Source organism: Aphidius gifuensis, linkage group LG5, assembly GCF_014905175.1.
Source record: "Aphidius gifuensis isolate YNYX2018 linkage group LG5, ASM1490517v1, whole genome shotgun sequence".
Classification (NCBI taxonomy): domain Eukaryota; kingdom Metazoa; phylum Arthropoda; class Insecta; order Hymenoptera; family Braconidae; genus Aphidius; species Aphidius gifuensis.
The window spans coordinates 14,047,861-14,071,784 of NC_057792.1; the positions used below are offsets into that span (position 1 = coordinate 14,047,861).

The 23,924-nt window shown below is 24.9% G+C and overlaps 2 protein-coding genes across 7 annotated transcripts; both read left to right on the forward strand.

Annotated features, from left to right (window-relative positions):
• The first annotated feature begins 105 nt into the window (after positions 1-105).
• Positions 106-4,051, forward strand: LOC122857659 (succinate--CoA ligase [GDP-forming] subunit beta, mitochondrial). The gene is made up of 6 exons (XM_044159936.1): positions 106-566; positions 639-738; positions 817-1,412; positions 1,488-1,622; positions 1,687-3,300; positions 3,956-4,051. Exons 1-5 carry the CDS (start codon positions 365-367, stop codon positions 1,923-1,925), a joined length of 1,272 nt encoding a protein of 423 aa, XP_044015871.1. The 5' UTR covers positions 106-364; the 3' UTR covers positions 1,926-3,300; positions 3,956-4,051.
• LOC122857636 (filamin-A) lies at positions 3,956-22,596 on the forward strand. 6 transcript variants are annotated; one of them, XM_044159896.1, is made up of 23 exons: positions 4,267-4,821; positions 6,913-7,259; positions 7,677-7,804; positions 7,933-7,947; positions 8,419-8,842; positions 8,917-10,209; positions 10,270-10,327; positions 11,318-11,890; positions 12,264-12,614; positions 12,704-12,862; positions 12,940-13,391; positions 13,468-13,766; positions 14,284-14,422; positions 16,292-16,508; positions 18,474-18,614; positions 18,703-19,982; positions 20,064-20,142; positions 20,689-20,882; positions 21,365-21,486; positions 21,583-21,902; positions 21,972-22,175; positions 22,268-22,413; positions 22,500-22,596. In XM_044159896.1, the coding sequence occupies exons 1-23, from the start codon at positions 4,485-4,487 to the stop codon at positions 22,536-22,538; spliced, it is 7,317 nt and encodes a 2,438-aa protein (XP_044015831.1). In that variant the 5' UTR covers positions 4,267-4,484; the 3' UTR covers positions 22,539-22,596. The 6 variants fall into 6 exon arrangements, with proteins under 6 accessions (XP_044015832.1, XP_044015834.1, XP_044015831.1 ...); XM_044159897.1 differs by lacking the exon at positions 7,933-7,947 and having other exon boundaries at positions 3,956-4,821; XM_044159898.1 differs by lacking the exon at positions 11,318-11,890.
• Positions 22,597-23,924: the final 1,328 nt, after the last annotated feature.

Here is a 23,924-nt window from a genome sequence, read left to right on the forward strand (position 1 = left end):
CAAGTCATATTTATCAACAATCGACAATGGAGTCAACAAAGTTGTGTATTTTACATCACAGATGGTTTTTTTTTTTGTCACCATCCATGATTGTCCATGAATCATGATCCATGAACCGGCTCCAATGTGTTAAATAATTATACATACATATGTACATAATTGTTGAATTACATACCTATACATAATACATGTGCATTTATATTATTAAAAAATAAAAAACTACTGATAAAAAAAACAGTATATTAATTAAAACGCAAATAGATAACGTACATTCTTATCAGAATAAAATATAACCAAAAAATTTTCATCAATAAAAATCTTGTTTAAATTTTTGTATAAAAAATCAAATTAAAACCGGTGAAAAATGTCGGCTTTTTTATCAACAAAATTACTTAAATCTGCAAGAATTCTTAATAAAAATTCACACATTAGTGTGTTATCAAATAGATATCTTAATTTACTTGAATATCAGAGTAAAGAATTGCTAAAAGACAGCGGTGTGTCAGTACAAAATTTCACAATAATTGATGACATGAAAAAAGCCAATACAGCCTTGGAAAAATTTCGTAGGTTTATTTTCTATATTATTTAGCAAATTTAAAAACAATTAATTAATAATTATCATTTTAATTTTACAGGTGTTGATGAGTATGTTATAAAAGCCCAAGTATTAGCTGGTGGACGTGGTAAAGGATGGTTTGACAATGGCTTCAAAGGTGGTGTTCATCTAACAAAAGAGTAATTATTAATTTGTTTTAAAAATACACAAGATATCTAGGTATTAAATATTTCTAGCTAATTTAATTTTAATTACAGTCCTAAAAAAGTATTGGACATAACAAAACAAATGTTGGGTCATCGTTTGATAACAAAACAAACTCAAAAAGATGGTATACTTGTACAAAAAATAATGGTTGCTGAATCAGTTGACATAAAACGTGAAACATATGTTTGTATATTGATGGATCGTAGTTATAATGGACCAGTATTAATAGCATCACCAGCTGGTGGTATGGATATCGAAACAGTTGCTGATAAAACACCAGAATTAATTAAAAAAATACCACTTGATATTTATAATGGTATTGATGATAGTATAGCTAATGAAGTTGCTGAATTTATTGGCTTTAAAGATGATAATATAAAAGAAAAAGCAATTTATGAATTGAAAAATTTATGGAAATTATTTGTTGATATTGATGCATTACAAATTGAAATAAATCCACTTGTTGAAACAGCTAATAAACAAGTTGTTTCTGTTGATGCTAAAATATCATTTGATGACAATGCTGAATTTCGTCAAAAAGATATATTTCAACTTGAAGATGTTACTGAAAAAGATCCACGTGAAGTTGATGCATCTAAATTTCATTTGAATTACATCAGCATGAATGGAAATATTGGATGTTTAGGTAATTTATCATCAATCATTAATCAAATTAAATATTAAAAAATCATTTCTAATTATTAAATTTAATTTTAAATAGTTAATGGTGCTGGTTTGGCAATGGCAACAATGGACATAATCAAAATGAATGGAGGTGAACCAGCAAATTTTCTAGATGTTGGTGGTAGTGTTACTGAGGATCAAGTATTCCAAGCTTTTCGTATTGTTGCTGAAGGTAAAATACAATATACAAATTAAAATAAATAATTGAAAATTAATTTATAAATATTTATCAACAGATCCAAAAGCAAAAGCAATATTTGTAAATATATTTGGTGGAATTGTAAATTGTGCAACAATTGCTAAAGGTATGGTAAGTGCTGCTGAAAAATTGGGAATAAATAAACCAGTTATTGTTAGACTTCAAGGAACAAATATGGATGAAGCAAGAAATATATTAAAAAAATCAGGTTTATCATTTACCATGGAAAATGATCTTGATGAAGCTGCCAAAAAAGTTGTTAAATCAATTAATTAATAAATACTAGGGCTATTATTATGACAATCATTTAAATGTCAAATTAATATTAAGTAAGTTTACGACAACTTTTTATTGGCACAATTAATTGTTACATGTTTATTACTATATACATTTTTTTTTCTTATTTTATTTCTTAAATAAAATTCCAAACAAATACGTGGTAATTAAAAAATTTACCTGTTATAAATATTTTACCTTTTTTTAAAAAACCAAATATAGATATAAATTCCCTCATGATTACAGTGTCAATTAAAGGATTTTTGGCCTCACCTAGTTTTATTTAACTTGGATTGAACAAATGGTCCCAAGATAAAATAAAAAAAAATTTTTATAAAGAAAATAAATGATGACTCGTTCTATATTTCGTAATAATGTTTACGTTTGGAAGTTTGAAGGCCACGGATTACTCTCAGCATAAATAGAACACACGTATATATCATTTTAATATGTGAAAAAAGAAAAATGATACTTTAAAAATAGTTTGTTGTTATTTAAAATGTTATTTGTAATTAATTTTTATATTGTATATTATTTTTGATAATTTGTTAATCAAGTTATTTTATTTTTTTCAAGATAAATTAGTTGTTTTATTTTAAAGACAAGATGTTAAATAAGAAATCAGTAGCCCAGTATGGTCAACACTTGACTTGTTAAAACCATTCAAAGGTAGAAAGAAAAAAAATATATAAAAATTTTTTTTTAGTTAAATGTGTAAGTATGTGTGTAACGAGAGTACGATCAAGACTTCCATATACGGTTCGACATTTGAGACTTGCTATTGAAGGTAAAATTCATGTGGTTTACATTTTTTTTAAAAAATTATTTCTTTAATTTTAATGGGTTATCAGGTCAATTGATTCAAAAAAAAAATCATCAATAATTTTTCTATTTGATATATTTTTATCATGTTTTAAAAAATAATAAAAAAAAAAATTAAAAATTTGTTTTTTCTATTTTTATAATTAATTTATTTTATCTATTTTAGTTTTTTTTTTTAATTGAAAATAATATCATATATTTGTATGATAAGAATTGGTTTATTTTATAAGATTTTTTTTATATTTAAAAATTATTTTGTTGGTTTTATATATAGACTTGATACGTGTGTGTTATTTTTCTCCTACATTTTTTTTTTCTTAAGATTATCAAAAGTCAAATGCTTTTAAATTAGTATGTGTATATAGTTTTTTTTGGGGTAAAATAAGCAGTGGGAGAAATTACGACGATGCGGGGTGTCACACATAAGAAATGTAAAGCATCGAATAAACTATTCTTGGAGGGACTTACTCACACTCAAATCAGCTTTTGACTTTGCATCTTCAGAAAGTGTTAACAGCCACTTGAGAGCTGGACACCGGATCGATATTTATTTGTAAGTTATTTATCTAAATTATCATTAATATATTAACAAAAAAAAATAATAATTCATTTATTTAAATTTAGCTTTAAATCGAAATATTTCGATTCGAATTTTATTTTTTCTTGGAGAGTAATCATTTGTAAGATTAGAATTTAATTTGAAAAAAAAACAACTTAACAAAGTAGAATATAATGAGCTTAAAAATTTACAAATATTAATTAATTTATTTAATAATTTTTTGTTTATTAAAAAAATTTATTTCGATGATAGAAATAAAAATTATTTTTTTGTAATTTTAGTAAACATATATGACAGTTGACATTTAAAATATTTTTGAATAATAATAGTGTAATATATATAAAATGTATTTTTAGATTTTTCTTTTTCTTTTTTTCGTATGAGAAAATAAAAAATTGAGAAAGAAAAAAAAATATTTGGCTCACACAAATGTCAAGCGTATAATTTTCCAAGTTATTCTCATAGTTTTACAGACCTGAAAATAATTCAAATATTCATTTTTAAAAATAACTTGGCATCGCTTCTCCTACATTACACCAGTCTGGTACTATTAATTCAATTTTTTCGAAATAATATCATATCAAATTTTTAATAAATTACATCCCCTTAATTTAACAAAAAAACAAACTAATTTTATTTATTGTTTCAGCAATTTTATCAGAAAAAAAAAAAACTAAAAGTAGATTTTTACAAAAGATCCAGAGAATTTCGTGTATGCGAATGAAATAAATTTTTAGAAAATAAATAAATAATAAAAAAATTTACATCAAGGGAGTAAAAAAAAATTAAAAATAAATAAGAGGGACTGAGGCCCAAAAAAAAAAGAAAGAAGGCACAAAAATATTTAAGCCGGTTTTCGTTACAACTGGCAAAAGTGAATTTAAAGAAGAAATAAATAAAAAAAATTTATATAAAAATAAATAAAAAAGAAGAAGAATAAACAGTGAAAAAGTTTGCTGTCAGACAACTAAACACTGTCTAGTCTCAGTCTCAAGAAAACACTTGCTCGATTCACATCTACATTTATTGCATAAAAAAAATTTAAAAAATAAAAAAGTAAAAATTTAAATATAATTTCTACAAGTGTATTTGTGAGTTTATTTTGTGAGGTGATATTAATTATTGTGTAATAAAGTGTGTGTTTATTAACACTGTAATAATTTGAATAATTTTTAAAAATGTCGGAAAATGAAAAAAGTAAATATTCAAATCCCAATGGGGAAGAGGAAGATTTATTTGAGCGGGAACTTGCTGAAGATGCTGTATGGAAAAAAATACAACAAAATACATTTACAAGATGGGCTAATAAACATTTAAAATGTATTGATAGATTTATTGATGATTTAGAAAATGATTTGTCTGATGGTTTACAGCTTATTAATTTAATTGAAGTATTGGCACAAAAAAAATTACCAAAGCATAATAAAAAACCAAGTTTTCGTTCACAAAAACTTGAAAATGTTGCTGTTTCATTGAAATTTTTGGAAAATCAAGGAATACGAATTGTCAATATTGGTAAGTTTAAAATATTTTCCCCAAACAAACCAACAATAATATTAGAATATAAAAAATCATTTAACATTCTAAATTTAATTCTTGGTATTTTTTTTTTTTTTTTATCAAATTTAAGTTACAATCACGTATAGTGATGATAATTTTGTATTAATCCCGATGACATATTGTAAATTTTTTTAACCTTGAGCTGTATCCGGCAAACAAGTTTTCAAGTCACATAATTAAAAAAATATAATTTATAATCTAATAGGAATTTTTAAACAAATATACACATAAATTTTATTGCTCATAATAATGTTTAAATTATAAAAAAAAATAATAAAACAATGACAAATTTTAAAGAGAAGAGAGTCTTGACCTTGGTCATCTTGATGTTTAACACTTGAACTAAATTTGTCAAATTATTCAATTATTTACTTTCATCTTTATTCAATAAAATTATAAATTTAAAAAATATACTTAAATTAAATTAATATCTAAATTATGGGTAATTTTAAATAATAATTTTCCTTTCTTTTTTCACACAATAATGCTGGCCTTGTTGTGTTATGCATCATTCATGTTGATGATGTCAATAACATTCTAAAAATACATCATTACGTTTTTTATTTCTTGATATTTTTTTTGCTGGAATTTCTCCAGTAATTGTTGCTGGACAATTTACAGGTATAGATTATTTTTATTTTGTAGAAAACAACAGTATCTTCTCGTAGAAAAACAAAAAATAATTTAACTTTACGTCATGATTAAATTAGATAATTTAAAAACAAGAGAATTAGAAAAACTTGGTCAGTATGGACTTGATAGTAACTTGATAAAAATCCATTGTAATATTGAGTTAGAAAAAAAAAATAGTCAAAAGACTTTCTTCCAAGTCAATTAGCTCTTTGCCCCTCTATAGAAAATTACATTGACCTTGTCTTAAAATCCTGAATGTTAATTTTATTTAGTCAAAAAACTATCGTTATTAAATTTTCTACAATAAATTCTCAAGAAGTGATCTCATCTTAGTTATCTGGAATTTTAAAGAGGCGAGACTACTGTAGATTATGATTTTTTTTTTTTTTCTATTTCTTCTTTTTTTTTTACTACTGGTGATTTTTCTTTTCGATTAATATTATTGTTATTATTACCAAGATATAACACGTCGAAATTTCGATGACTCAGATTATAAAAATACCTAAAAATAAATTTATTTTTTTTCTCAAATGAAAAGACAAAATGAAAATTAAATTTTTAAATTATATAAATTTTATTTTTCATTTTTAATTACGTCATTTGACTGGCAATTGTTTAAAATTTATTTACAATATTATTATTAAATGATTACTCATTATCGCGTAATTAAAAAAAAAATAATTTAAAAATAATTTAGTTTACGATTAAGTGTGATTTTTTAATTTCTCATTCAAGGCTTTTCTTATCTTTTAAATGAATGAACAAATAAAATATAAATTTTTAATTTATTTTCAAGTTTAAAATAATAATTTTGTTTATTTTCAATTTTGCATATCATTAGCCTCAATTACAAAACTACAATATATTTTTAAATATGTAAAAAAAAAAAAAAAAAAAAAACAAATAAATCTTGGTTAAAATTTTTTTTATTTTTAAAAAATAAATATTTGAATGTAATTTTGATTTTTTATATTGATAAATCCTTGTTGATTCAGATTCAACAAGTGTGATTCATTTTGATGAAATAAAAAAAGTAAAAATATAAAAAAAAATACTGATTTTAATTATTTTTTTTTGTTGAAGACGTGTTTAAGATGGAAATGGTAATCGATATGTTTATGATTCATCAAGATTGTATACACATATATAATTTTAAGTGGCCGAATGAGTACATATTCTATTTTAATAGACACAGTGGCTTGATGTCTCATGTCTCGTCTATAGCCACCCACTTATTTTCTTTCTAAAATATTTTTTTAAATTTATGTTATCATAAATTTCTTGAAAAAAAAAATGTATGACTATCATAAATTGCAACAAATGATGATGTAATTTCAACACAACAAGCCTTGATTTGTTATTTATGATTTATAAATAAATAAATAATGTAAAAATATTATTAAATAATTACAGATTCATCGGATATTGTTGATAGTAAATTGAAGCTTATTCTTGGTTTAATCTGGACACTTATTCTTCATTATTCAATTTCAATGCCAAATTGGGAGTTTGATAATAGTGAAGGTGGTAAAAATGTAACACCAAAACAAAGATTAATGAATTGGATACAATCAAAAGTACCAGAAATACCACTTCATAATTTTACATCTGATTGGAATAATGGTAAAGCTGTTGGTGCACTTGTTGATGCTGTTGCACCAGGTCTTTGTCCAGATTGGCAAAAATGGGATCCAAAAGATGCTGTACAAAATGCTGCTGAAGCCATGGGTCTTGCTGATGATTGGCTTAATATTCCACAGGTTTGTTTCTTTCATTTAGTCATCAAAATTTTTTTTATTATTCAATTTTACTGGGATGAATCATTAAGTTAATGGATTTTAAAAATCTCCTTTTTAAGAATTTTTAAAAAGGCACTTTTCGCAATAATTTTAAAAATAAAAATATAGTTAAATAATTTTTTTGCATTTAATATTTCAACAATATTCAATTACATTTTAAAAAAAAAATAAAAATAACTAATTTATTTTTTTTATTTTTAAAAAGTAGAACAGACGAAAAATTTCTTTTTTTTTCTGACAAAATTTATACTTGATGATAGCTATTTTTAAAACCTTTTTTTTTTCAAGAATTTTTTTCAATTTAAAACATAAACAAAATATAATAATAATAAACGATTGTCTTGTTGAAAAATTTATAATTCTTGTTTTTTTAAACAGCTCATCAGCCCAGAAGAGATGGTTAATCCAAATGTCGATGAACTTTCTATGATGACATATTTGTCTCAATATCCACATGCTAAATTGAAGCCAGGTGCACCACTTCGTCCACGTACAAATCCCAACAGGTAAGCTACAAATGACCAATTAATTCAATTACAATTCAAACAATCATTTAAAATAAAAAAAAAAAAAAGAATAATATTATTTATAAAATGAAAATAAATAATAAATTTATTTCATTTCTTGGTCGCAGCGTGCCACCACCACGGTAAGTTCCAAAATGCAGATCTCATCATTAAATTAATAATAATAATTAAAACAAAAAAAAAAAAAAATATATACAAATAATTAATATATTTAATGGGTTTATTAATTAATAAAAATGGTGAAGCGCAATAATTATTAAAAACAAAAAAAAAACCTGAAAAAATATTTACAAATAATAATTGGTGCCTCCGTATGAAAAATTAAAAAAAACAAAAAACCAATAATATTATTAATAATGATAATTATTTATTTAAAACTTTGCAGGTGTGTTGTAACATTAGATAATGGCTTGATGCTTTTAAAAATGTTTGAAAAGCGTCATTAGATATTTTTTAATTATTTTTTTTTCTACTAAAATGTAAAGAAAAAAATTATGCCAATAACACTAGTAGATCTGGTTGATGATGTTTTGGTTTTAAATTTAACAAAAAAAATATAAATAATATACTAATTTATATTTTGAATGATTTAGTGTTCGTGCATATGGTCCAGGTATCGAGCCAAAAGGTCCAATTGTTGATGCACCAGCAAATTTCACTGTTGAAACATTTTCAGCTGGTAAAGGCGATGTGACTGTAACTGTTGAAGACAGTAAAAATAATAAATTACCAGTTGACATACGTTTTAATAATGACAGAAATTTAACATACTCTGTATCATATACACCTAAAAATGAAGGTGCACATAAAGTTCATGTACTTTATGGTGGACGAGAAATTCCAAAAAGTCCATATACTGTACAAGTTGATAGTTTACCTGGTGATCCAAGTAAAGTAACAGCAAGTGGACCTGGTTTACAGCGTGATGGTGTTATTGTTAAACGTCAAACTTACTTTGAAATATTTACTAAAGATGCTGGACGTGGTGTACCAGAAGTTATTATTCTTGATCCAAATGTATGTATTAATATTTTTAATATTAAATAATAAAATAATATTTTAATAAATGATTAATCATGTTTTTTAAATAGAGTTCAAAAACAACAGTGCCAGTACAATTACGTCAAACATCACCAGATGTATGGCGTTGTGATTATTCATCAACAATGACTGGTCTACATTCAGTAAATGTTTTTTTTGCTGGTAAATTAATACCAAAAAGTCCAATGGGTGTTAATATATCATTAGAATCAGATGCTAAAAAATGTCGTGCATATGGTAGAGGTATACAACCATCAGGTGTACGTGTTAAAGATTGTGCTGATTTTATTGTAACAACAAAAGATGCTGGTGAAGGTACACCAGAAGCAAGATGTATTGGACCTGGTGGTTTAAATGTAACAACAAAAATGACAAAAATTGATAATAATGAATATAAATTTGATTATACACCAATAAAAGAAGGACGTCATATGGTTATGGTAACATATGGTGGTAAAGAAATACCAAAATCACCATTTGAAGTTAATGTTGGTCCATATAAAGTATCAGCAATACGTGTTTATGGACCAGGTCTTACTGGTGGTATTGTTAATCATCTTGCTAAATTTACTGTTGATACAAATGGTGAAACAGGTGCACTTGGTTTTTCAATTGAAGGACCATCAAAAGCTAAAATTGATTGTCATGATAATGGTGATGGTACTGCTGATGTAACATTTTTACCAACAGCACCAGGACCATATGCTGTACATATATTATGTGATAATGAAGATATTCCATTATCACCATATATATCAATGATTAAACCAGATGGTGGTTTTCATCCAGATAAAGTTGAAGTTAGTGGTCCAGGTATACAAGCTGAAGGTGTTAATCGTGATAAACAAACAAATTTTACAATTGATTCACGTAAAGCTGGTAAACCAGCACCAGTTGAAGTTGAAATACAAGATGCACTTGGTAGAAATGTACCAGTTAAACTTGATAATAAAAAAGATGGTATTGTACAAGCAAATTATTCACCAACATCTGGTGCACAACATGTTGTTATGGTTAATTATGGTGGTGTTGCAACTAAAAAATCACCATACAGAGTTAAAGTATCATCACCATTAAATCCATCAGCAGTTGCTGCATTTGGTCCTGGTCTTGATAATGGTGTTAAAACAAATATACCAACACATTTTAATATTGATTGTCGTGAAGCTGGTGATGGTGAACTTGAAGTTGATATGACTGGTCCAGATGGTAAAAATTTACCATTAACATTAACATCAAATGAAGATGGTACTTATACTGTTGATTATTCAGCACCACAACAAGGTCCCTATAAAGTTGATATGACTTATGGTGGTCTTAAAGTTCCACAATGTCCATTGAAGGTAATTTATTTTTTATTTATATATTTTTGTATATGATTTTTCATTGATTGAATTTTGTAGGTTCACGTTCAACCAAGTGTCGATGTCAGTAAAATCAAAGTTGATGGACTTGAAAGTAGTGAGTATTTTTATTTTTTAAATTATTATTATTATTACTATATTATTTAATTTATTTTTTTTGCTGAAATAATTTAACTTTTTTGATAGCTGATATTATTATTTTTTAATTACAAAAGTAATAATTTATTTTTTGAGAGAGAGAGAGAGAGAGAGAGAGAGGGGTACACAAAAATTGGGTAGTTGATTTATGAATAATTTTGGCTAACGAGATTTTTAAAACAAACATTTATCAAACTGTGATGATTATTTTCTTTAAATTATTATAAAATTATATTATCATCATTTTTATATTTTTTAATGTGTGATTTCTGTGTTTGAAATATAAAATTATTGGATAATTGCCAGCTATACTTAAAATAATTCAATGGATAATGAGATTTCGAAATACGTATTTGATATATCAAGTATTTGCGTTACATTGTTTACAATATTCCCAGTTTAATGATTTGAATCTAAGCAAGAATTTTAAATTGTTTATTTAGTTTTTTTTCATATATATTTATGAATTCAATTTATTAACTCGCTGGTTTTTTTATTTTTCTTGCTAAAAATTGGGTCACATTTCGGTGGTATCATTTCGTGTTTATTTTCAGAATTCATGAAAATTCCACAGTACGTATTACGTAGTAGCCTCACTCAAATTTTATCTAAAAATATTTTTAAAAGACATCTTAAAAAACTCAGTTTTAAAATGAAAAAAAAAATAATAATCTTTATAGCCAAATAAATTCAAAAATACTTACAATAAACAAAGAATTGTTTTAAAATTCAAAAAGAAAAAAAAACAAACTCTAGAATAAAAATAAAAATAAAAAAAACAAATTAATTACTTATCCCAATTTTTGAATTAATTATGCGAATAATAGTACACCTCACTAATAAACAATTAATAATAATAAAATGCTATTGAGAAAAAACAAAAATAATAATAAAAAACTAGCTTTAAAAAGAAAAAAGAAAAAAAAAAACCAAAAAATGCCTCCTACAGCTGCACCAATCAACAGTCTTCAGCAGTTTCGTGTGATAACTCAAGGATCAACTGATAAACCAGCTGATATTGATATAAAAATAATATCACCATGTGGAAATATTGTTAATACACAAATAATACCAACTCACAATGGTTATCTTGTTAGTTTTACACCAATTGAACTTGGTGATTATGCAATAAATATAAATTTTGGTGGTGAAAAATTATTATCATCACCATATCATGTTAATTGTGTAATTGGTAGTGATCCATCAAAAGTACGTGCATATGGTCCTGGTCTTGATCATGGTACTGTTGATAAACCAGCTGAATTTATAATTGATACACGTGGTGCTGGACAAGGTGGTCTTGGTATAACATGTATTGGACCATGTGAAGCTGCAATCAATTGTCGTGATAATGGTGATGGTACATGTTCAGTTGCATATTTACCAACTGAATCTGGTGATTATACTATTAATATTACATTCAATGAAACACATGTTTATGGCTCACCATTTCAAGCCATCATTGTGCCTTCTTATGATATCAACAAAATCAAGGTCACTGGAAATGGCATACAGCCCTATGGTTAGAAGACGCGTGGAACCTTATTTTTTCTCTTTTTTATTTTTTTTTAAATTTATTTTTCCCTTAAATTTATTCATTTTTTTTTTTAGATGCCTGTATATAAATCAGTACAGCATGTTTTATTTATTTTTATTTAAAAATCCCACTTGTCCTTCCTGCTTCAATCTTTTTCTTAACTAATTATTTTTATTATTTACAAATTAATTAATTATTTTTTTCGTCAAGATATATTTTATTTGTTGATGTTGTTGTGTATTTTTATTTTGTTTTTTTACAGTGTTTGTGTGAATAATTTGTTTAATGCATTTATGTATTTTTTATTTTTATCAATGATTATTTATTTATTTGGTTTTTTATATTAATTTGCTTATAGGTCCAGCTGTTAATACTCCTCAACAATTTACAATTGATACACGTGCTATTCCAAAACCAAAAGGTGCACCAATTGATAATAGTGTAACTTGTAAAATAACAAATCCAAGTGGTTTGAAAACTGATAAAGTTATAACACCTCAAAATGATGGAACAATTAAAGTTGCATATACACCATTTGAAGAAGGACCACATAAAGTTGATGTACTTTATGATAATTTACCAGTACCTGGTTCACCATTTCCTGTTAATGTTAAAACAGTTTGTAAACCAGAAAAATGCAAGGCTTATGGTCCAGGATTGGATAAAGGATATGTCAATAGAACAAATACATTTACAGTTGAAACAACTGGTGAGTTAATTTGTCAAGATGAAATTTTGTCACGGTAAATATATTTGATAATAAAAATAACAATGTTTTTGTGTTTGCTTTTCTTCTAGATGCTGGAACTGGTGGATTGGGTCTTGCAATTGAGGGTCCAAGTGAAGCACAAATGTCATGCAAAGATAACTGTGATGGTACATGTACAGTTGATTATATTCCAACTGAAGCTGGTGATTATGATGTTGCAATTAAATTTGATGACAAAAATATACCAGGTAAATATTTAATTAAACAAAAAAACCAATAATCATTAAATCGCTATTATTTATTTAAAATTTATATATTTAATTAGGTTCACCATTTAAAATATCAGTTGTCGATGAACCAGAATCAAATGGTATTGGTATTTATGGTCCTGGTTTACAACCAGATAAAATATTTGATGGTGTACCAGCACAATTTGTTGTTGATACATCAAAAGCCGAACTTGCACAATTAAATGTTAAACTTAAGACTGACAAAGGTATTATGAAAAAACCAACAATTAAACATCGTGGTGATGGTATTTATGATGTATCATATATACCACCAGCAGCTGGTGCTAATATTGAAGTTGGTGTCTTGTATGGTGGTAAAGATGTACCTGGTAGTCCATATAAATTTAAAGTTAATCCAGCTGTTGATGCTAGTAAAGTTAAATTATCTGGACCAGGTGTAGCACCACAAACAACAGCATCATTTCCAGCTGAATTTATTGTTGATACATCAAAAGCTGGATATGGTGATCTTGAAGTTCAAGTTCTTGTATGTATATTTCATATTTATTTGTTTATTTATATTTTTATTAAATAATTATTATTAATTTTAATACTTTTTTTAGGGACCAGATCAACAACCAAGAAAAGTTAATGTTCAAAATATTGATGATGGAAAATACAAAGCAACATATGTACCTGATGATTGTGGTCGTTACAAGGTTAATGTTAAATATGGCGGTAAAGAAGTACCTGGAAGTCCAGTTAATGTACAAAGTGTATCAACTGGTCAAGCTGATCGTTGTAAAATTAAAGAAGGTATACAAAAAACAGTTGCACCTGGTGAAGATTATTGTATAAATGTTGATACTGGTGATGCTGGTAATGGTGCACTTACTTGTAGAATTCGTTCAACATCTGGAAGGTAATTTAATATATTTTATTTATTCATTTATTTTGTTAACGATCCAATAAAATAAGTATTACAATCATAAAAATAAAATTTATAGATTAATGAAATTTTAACGAGTTGTACTTGTTATTTTTTAAAAATATATGTCCTCGGTTTTAGTTTATTTCTATCTATAAACAAATTTGTCATGATCAAGTACATGAAAAATTTGAGTGTTATTAAATGATGTTCAATGAATAGATGTTTTAAAATCACATGATCAAGATGAAAATAAAAAGTAAAATTTTGTCAACATAAGAAATGTGTTGATGACAATTTTCAATATAGTTTTTCTTGTTTTGATGAAAGATATAAGTGTAACAATACAATTTGGCAAAATAATGTAATTCTTAACATTTCACACTTGCTAAATAAATTTATTGGCAATTTTCCCAATTCTCATTTGCATCAAGAACTTTCTATCTAATTATTTCTTTTTCTATTTAATCATTTTTCTATTATTAAGATTTAATTTGTTTTTCATTTGCAGTGAAGTCGTTGATATTGACATCGAAGACAAAGGCGATGGCAGTGTCGATGTTATATACAATGTTGAAGATGCTGGTGATTATACACTCAGCGTTAAATTTGGCGGTCAGCCTGTGCCAAATGGTTTCTACACGTTCAAGGTAAATTTCGTTTTTACATTTATTCAATATTTTTTTGGATTCTATATTCAACACGTGTTATACAAATTACATGACACTTATTATTCAATGTCTAAAATTTAATTAAACTTGATATTTTATAATACTACTAATTTTCATATTAATCTTGATTTAATTTCGTCATATATTGTTACTTTGTTTCTTTGTAAATTTAACAAACAATATTTCGTCAATTTTCTTTTTGTAAATTAATTTTAAAATAATTTTAAAACACATGTTAAAATAGCTAGTTTTTTTTTAAAACTTAAATTTCAATTAATCACTGTCTTTTGAGTATTTTTTAAAAATAATAAAATCTAATTTAAAGAATTTTTTTCGAATATATTTAGAAAGCAATAAGTTAAGACAAACTCGTAGGTGATAATTAATTTTTCATTTCCTGAAGCAAGAGAAAAATAAGATTAAAAAATAAACAACGAAAATTAGTTTTTATTAAATTATAAAAATTAAATTATGGATAATGCAGGTGGGTGGTTTTATAGATAATTGGTGGGGATGATTTGTTAAATGTGATGTCTAACTATAGAGACCAACACATTTATGATATTGTCGCTAGACTTCCAGCAATACAGTTCATTTTGAATAGTCGTTCGGAATCCATCACTCTTGAATAAATTAAGTAATAATTTAATTTGACATTATTTATTAATATACACATGCCAATTTGATAATGGACAATAAAACATCATCATTTTAATTATCCAAAAAAAATATATAAACTTAGAACGAGTGTTGTATTTTTGAAGAAAAAAAAAAAACAGTTTTCATTAATTTAAAAATTGTTTAATTAATTTTTTTTTAATTCTGTGAAATTGGTGGTTGAAAAAGCAATAAGGTATCTATTTTTAACTGATAAAAAAAATAAAAACAACTTGATGAAAATGAAATTTAATATGGTCACGAGTCTTGTACCCCTGTGACTATTTTCATCATCAAAAATCCCGCTGAATATCTCAAATATAAATGTATATAAAAGTCGGTGGGTGGACATAAAAAAATTTAAATTATTTGGTTTTTAAATTTAATACAGTTTAATAAATTTAATTTTTAAAATAATAATTTATATAAATTATATAAAAGGTTTTTTTTTATTTAGAAAATATACCAAATGATTTATTTTTATTTTTTTTTTTTTTGAAATAGTAAATTTTAATAATTTATTAGTTGATTTATAACATGATAGATATACTTTCAAATTTGAAAAATTATTAACAGCTGGTATACTTAATTTTAATCATAACTAATTTATTTTTATGTTGCGATTATTTCGTTGAGATAAATAAAATAAAGTTGACATAAATTTTTGAATCGCGATGACCGAGACGCATCATTTTTTTTTTTTTCTCATTGTACTATTTTTTCATCATGTTTATTTGTAAATAATAATCAAAAAAGATATTTATTTTTGGTGGGGTTGAGTCGAAAAATCTATTATTATGGTAGCTTAAAATTTTCGGATTATTGTCATACGAGTTTTAGTCGAACTGTCGTAGAAAACAGTCGGGTATTTTTTTAAATTCAAAATTATTTATCATCCAAAGTAAGCTTGACAAAATAAAAACTAAAAACTATTTTTACATTATTATTATTAACATTGAATTTTGTAAACAATTTTTTGTTTTTAAATTTTTTAATTATAGAAAATATAATTTTTACGTGACCGGAAGTATATATGATAAAAATAAATTACTAAATATTTTATAAATTGAAAAATATTTGAAATTATTTAAAGATTAATAAAAATAGCAAAAAAAAAAAAATTAAATAAAATATTTAATTGTATAAACAAACTAATGATTTATTTATTTTTTTGTTCAAATTAAATTACAGGCATCTGAGGAGTATCGTGAAACAAGTACTCACAAAGTTCAACGTCGTTCAAAATCTCATACTCATCAAGAAGAAAGTGTTGTTCAACATACAAGCAGTAAAAGAGTACAAAAAACATATTCAACTGAACGTAGTACAACATCATCATCATACAGTACAATCAGTTTAACAAATATACCACTACCATCATCATCAACAACTGACGGAACAGTTACATGTAAGTACATCGTAACTAAAACATCTGAAATAAATCAATAAACAAAAATAAAAAAATCAATTAAACGTAGTACCTCATTAGTAAACTAACACATATTAACAAATAAAATTTAAAAAAATATAATTAAATCAACTAAATTATTTCATCTTTTCTTTTATTTATTTATTTACTTTTTTTTTTTTTGAATCTATTAAATCATCTCAATCAGCAAGCACTAAAATACTACCAGGTTTATCAATTTTTCATGTCTAAAATATTTCTTTTTTTTTTTACAAAAAAAATATATATAATTTCAATTCCAACATGAATCACTGACAAAATATTATACACACATAAAATCTTCGCCAAAAATATTACGTCTTAAAAACGAAATATATACTGTTTAGAAAAAAAAAAAAAAAAAATACATTGAGATGATTTCGTAATTTCGTAACACCGTAACGTCCTCGACGTTTCGTGTTTTTCGTGTTTTATTAATATTGGCTGATTAAGTATCAGCGCGTGTCCCTAATAAAGTTATTTATTTTTCTTTTTTATATATAATAATAATTAATAAATATAAATTAATTATATGAATAAATAATAAAAACAATATTTAAAATGAAATAAAATGTATTTTAATAAAATAATTATAATAAAAAGAGTGAAGAAAAATTTAATCAAGTCTTCATCTTTTTTCAGTATGAAAAATATAAAATAGACGGATGAATGGCAGGATGGATGAGTGGTTATTATTATTTTTTAATAATCATACTTTTTTTTTTTTGAAAATATATACAGGTACAGATAGTAACGTGCTAATTGACATTTATTAATTAATCGAAATTTATGATTTCGAAAATGTCGAAAAATAATTTTAATATTTCCTTTGGCTCTTGATCCAATCCTTGATGAAATTTTTATTATTTTTTATCATTTATTTATTTATTTATTTATTTATTTATTTTTTTATTCATCTTAAAGAATCTTTTTTTAATTTTTTTTTAAATTTACAAATGTATCATTAATTTATTTTTATTACTATACGGAAATGTAAAATTATGTGAGCAGTTTTTTTATATGAAAAAAAAAACATGAAAAATTTTTAGTAGAGTATTTTTATAAATATATATTTTTGTTTTTTTTATTTTATATTTTTTTAAAGCTTCATTTAGCTAATCTTAGCGTGGGATGATTATTACATGTGTCCTCGAGTTTCCTTCCCTCTCTTTTTGATATTTTATACTTTGTAGAGATGTTTTAATATCACACACATATATTTGAAGAAAAATATATTCGGGGAAAAATATGTCACATTAATATATGTAGTTTATTAAAATATATCTCCACTAAAAATTATCTCACTGGAAAATAATTTAGTTGCCAGGAATAGTAAAATTCAGATAGTTACGATCGTCGTCAGTCTTGCTCGAGATGTATCACTGATCAGATTCATCGGTTAAAATCCCTGGACATTGAAAGAAATTCAACATAAAAATCAAATCTAAATCTACAATTATTAATTATTCTGGTGTAATTATAAATTTTAATTTTTAAATAATAATAAAAAAAAAAACAAACGAAAAATAAATAATCAATTGTGATTGTAATTATTGAAATGATTTGGGACGATCAAATCGAAGAAATTGAAACATCCTGGCAGGAAATATCAACGTATTACAAAGAGTGGCTTAAAGACATAACTTGCAGTGAAATTGATCATAAAGAAAATTCAATTTGTTATACATTAATTACATCAGATGTTTGTAAAAATTATTTAACTGAAGACGACAATAAACCAGGACCTGGTCTTAATTTTTTTCCCTTGATATTTCAAAGTCTTTACTACATTGAAACAAGAAAAGGTTCATTGAAAAATAGAAAAAAAAAAAATCATTATTATCATTTTAAAAAAATTACATTATATATATTTTTTTTTATTTTTTTTTTTTTTCAATTAATAAAAATTTATCGGTTTAATTTTAGCTGAAGTCAAGATGCCAAGTGGAAATGTGGACAAGCCAGTGATTGAGGACAATCATGATGGCACTGTTTCAATAAAATATGATCCAAAAGAAGAGGGTCTTCATGAAGTTTATGTTAAATACAATGGTGAACATGTACAAGGTAAATAATAAATAAATAAATAAATAAATAATCAATAACAAATAGAAATAAAAATAAAAAAATAAAATGTATAATTAATTAATGACAGGCTCACCATATAAATTTCACGTTGATTCATTGAGTAGTGGTTATGTAACTGCATATGGTCCTGGTTTAATATATGGTGTATGTGGTGAACCAGCAAATTTTACAATATCAACAAAAGGTGCTGGTGCTGGTGGTCTATCATTGGCTGTTGAAGGACCAAGTAAAGCTGATATATCATGTCATGATAATAAAGATGGTACAGTATCAGTATCATATTTACCAACATCACCTGGTGAATATAAAGTATCAGTTAAATTTGGTGATAAACCAATAAAAGGAAGTCCATATATTGCTAAAATAACTGGTGAAGGACGTAAAAGAAATCAAATATCAGTTGGTTCATCAAGTGAAGTACAATTACCTGGTAAAGTTAGTGATGCTGATATACGTTCATTAAATGCATCAATAACAGCACCAAGTGGTCTTGAAGAACCATGTTTTTTAAAAAAAATGCCAAGTGGTAATATATGTGTATCATTTACACCGCGTGAATCTGGTGAACATATTGTTGCTGTTAAAAAAATGGGTACACATATACAAAATTCACCATTTAAAATTGATGTTAAAGAACGTGAAGTTGGTGATGCTAAAAAAGTTAAAGTTACTGGTAAAGCATTAAGTGAAGGTAAAACACATGTTGATAATACATTTACAATTGATACAAGAAATTCTGGTTTTGGTGGTTTATCATTATCAATGGAAGGACCATCAAAAGCTGAAATACAATGTAAAGATAATACAGATGGTACATTAAATATATCATATAAACCAACTGAACCTGGTTATTATATTATGAATCTTAAATTTGCTGATCATCATGTTGATAATTCACCATTTACAATAAAAGTTAGTGGTGAAGGTAGTAATAGACAACGTGAAAAAATACAACATAAACGTGAAGCTGTACCAATAACTGAAGTTGGTAATAAATGTAAATTAACATTTAAAATGCCTGGTATAACATGTTTTGATTTATCATCAACTGTAACATCACCTGGTGGTGTTACTGAAGATGCAGAAATTAAAGAAGTTGAAGATGGTCTTTATGCTGTTGAATTTATACCAAAAGAACTTGGTGTACATACTGTATCAGTACGTTACAAGGATTTACATATACCTGGTTCACCATTTTCATTTACTGTTGGACCATTAAAAGATGGTGGCGCACATAGAGTACATGCTGGTGGTCCTGGTTTAATACGTGGTGAACAAGGTGAACCATGTGAATTTAATATATGGACTAGAGAAGCTGGTGCTGGTACACTTGCTGTATCAATTGAGGTAAATTTATTAATTTATTTTACACATGTTCATTTGATGTAATATCTATTTATTTATTCATTTTTATAATTCAACTTTTAGGGACCAAGCAAAGCACTTATTGATTTTAAAGATCGTAAAGATGGCAGTTGCTATGTTAGCTATTCTGTCACTGAACCAGGTAAATTTATATTTTATTTTTTCAATAAATTTATTTCATGTTTTTTTTCTTATTTATAATAAGTATATAAATAAATAAAAAAATTTCTTTTGCTGGCAAGAAACAAGGCCCCTCCTACATATTTCTAAATATACAAATATATTTTTAATTTTTACACGAAATTTCTGGATATTTTTTCTTTCAAAGATCCATGAATAATAAAAAATTTTAAAGAAAAATAAAAAAAAAAGAAGAAATTTAATAGTGTTACTGTTGACACTGTGAATACAAGACTGATATTTAAATGTTGTTCAATTGTCGTTCTACGATTTATGAATTTTTTGTTTATTGTGATTTTATTATTGGGATTATTCTGTGTTTTTTAATAATATTTTTCATGTTGTAATTAATTTTTTTTTCAATTCATTTAATATGAATAAATTTGTTGTTAATAAAAATCCACTTGATCAGTCCAACAATTACAACAATGGTGCTGATAGAAAAAAAAATTAAATAGATTAATTAAATTGTCAATTGATAATGTAATTTAATTATTTAATTCATCAGGTGATTATCGTGTTGGAATAAAATTCAATGATCAGCATATCCCAGATTCTCCTCATCTTGTTTACATTTCACCAGCTGCTGGTGATGCTCACAAACTAGAGGTAGCACAATTTCCAACAAACAATATACAACCTGATAAACCAACAACTTTCCTTGTTCGTAATAATGGTGCCAAGGGACAACTTGATGGCAAGGTAAATTAATTTTTCCATCATTTATATTTAAAAATTTTCATTAATTTCGTTTCTTATTTATCTTATTATTTTTATTTCAACACTATTATATTTAGATAAATATTTATTTTTCATTTATCCGAGGTCATATTTATTCTCTCTTACGTAAACATATGTGTACCCAAAAATATAATATGTTGCAAAAATATATATCATCATGTTGACTTGTGATATTTTGAGTGTTTCTGATGTGGCACAATTTTTTTTTTTTTCTCTTTTTTCTCAATTTAAAACTCCAGGATGTTTCTAATCGGTGTAAAAATTTTTAATGAATAATATTCATGTAAATAGATCTCTATTGATGCATAAATATATAATTTATATTGATAAATAATTTAATTTAATATTATTTATAACATGAAAAAATATTTATTTACAATTTTTTATTTCTATTTTTAGTATTTATTTATAGAAAATTAAATTTATATTTATATTTTATGTAGATTGTATCACCAAGTGGTGTTGAAGATGATTGCTTCATTCAAGCAATTGATTCTGAAGAATATTCAGTAAGATTTATGCCACGTGAAAATGGAATTCACAATATTCATTTGAAATTTAATGGGTATGTTGATAAAGCCAATTGATAAATTTATTTGTCTCTTCTTTTAATTGTTGATAATTAATAATAATAAATTAATTTTTTTTTCTTTAACAATAGAGTTCATATAAATGGATCTCCATTGGTTTTAAAAGTTGGTAAAATTGATGCTGATCCAGCAGCAGTACATGCATATGGAAATGGATTAAAAGATGTTAAAACTGGACAAAAAACTGATTTTATTGTTGACACATGTAATGCTGGACAAGGTGCACTTACTGTGACTGTTGATGGTCCAAGTAAAGTTGCAATGGATTGTACTGAAGTTGAAGAAGGTTACAAAGTTAGATATACACCACTTGTACCTGGTGATTATTACATCAGTGTTAAATACAATTCACATCATATTGTTGGTTCACCATTTAAAATAACATGCACTGGTAAATTAATTTATTATTTAAATTATAAATTAACATATTTTTTATTGATTATTATATTATTTATTTCAGGAACTGATTTGGCTGAAAGAGGAGCACAAGAAACAAGTTTTGTATGTGTTGAAACAGTTCAAAAATTTTCAAAAGCTAAACAGGCAGGACCTGTTTTACCTTGTTTTAAATCAGATGCAACAAAAGTAACAAGCAAAGGAATGGGATTGAAAAAAGCATATCTTGGAAAACAAAATCAATTTACAGTAAATGCTGGTGATGCAGGTAAATTACTGTTTATAAAATGAATAAATATAAATCATGTGTTAATTGTTAAAGAGAATTAATTTAATAATATAAATTTTATTATTTTCTAGGTAACAATTTATTGTTTGTTGGTATTTATGGACCTAAAGGACCTTGTGATGAAGTTTATGTTAAACATACTGGACGCAATAATTACAATGTCAGTTATATTGTTCGTGAACGTGGTGAATATATTGCACTTGTTAAATGGGGAGAGGTAATAATAAAATTTCATTTTAATATTTTGCTAATTTATTTAAGATTTTTTTTTACTAATCTTGTTTTATTTTTCTTTCAATCAAGGATCATGTCCCAGGATCTCCATTCAAAATTGAGGTTTAATAAATAAAACAACAATAATTATAAAAAATGAATAATACTAAAGAAAAAAAAAAAACAATATAAGTGAGCGTGAAACAAGAAAACAAAAAAATTTTATCAATTATCGTATTGAAAATTATTATATTTCAGTTTTAAAATATTTAATTTTATGCAATTTTTCATATTGACAAGATAATTATGATTAAATATCCTATGAATATAAACTTCAAATAATATCCAATACATGTAATATAAGTCAATAAACGCATTAAATAAAAAGATAAAAAAAAAAAAACCATCAAAACAACACTTACATATAATATATATATAATAAAATAAATTAAGGAACTACTAAAAATAAAAATCTTGTAAGTAAATTTTGTTTATTATACTTTTATTAATATATTTTCTTGGTGAAAAATATATATGTATTTTTTTTTTGGTGCATGTGATGGAGCTATGAATGATTTTCGAAATTTGATAAAATGTCGTTGCTAAATTTCTACAGAGACTGGATCAAACTGGAGTAATAAAAAAAGCTGTTAGATTTACCTAGATGACTTGGACATCTGAAGACTTGACGATTTAATTTATATTTTACATTTTCATCTAAAATATTTTTTTTTAAACATAACAGAAATTTAAAAATTCGAAATTGTTATTATTTTTTTTATTTTATTTTTTTATAAAATGTAATTTGATTTTTTTTTTCTCCTTTTTGTATTTCAAGATACAAAATAGTAAAATGAAAAAAAATGTAGCAATTTATTTATTCTTTCTAAAGTTTAGATAGAAAATCTGTTTTTTTTTTTGAAATAAAAAGAAAAGCTGATAGAAAAATAAAGTATACAATACCAAAAACGGAAAAAGGTAGAAAAAGGTAATCGATCAATGTCCAACAGATAACATTTATCTACTCTTTTTCGTAATAGTTACAGATGACCGCAAAAATTGCACAAGGTTCTTGAGAAATTGGATTTTCTTTTGGTTTCATAAATACATACAGTTCCTATAAATCATTCTTGACTTTGTTTCAACAATAAAAAATATTTTTAAACCAACATATATATCAAATTCTGTTTTTTTACAATCAAATAAATAAATTACATTGTTTAAAAATAAAATACAACAAATAGATATAGTAAATTAAAAAGACTTTGAAATTGAAAAGAATTGTTTAAAGCGTCTAATTGATAAATATATTTTTTTATATTTTCATCATTGATCAATCATTAAACAATCAAGAAGAAAATTGCCATGAGAATTTTTTCCAAGACATTTTATTTGAGCTGATTAACTTGATAGCTAAAAATATTTTTTTTTAAATTCAAACTCCAAAGCAACATGCAATTTTTATTATAAATAAATAAATAAATAAATAAAAAGAAAATTCAAATCATACTTTAA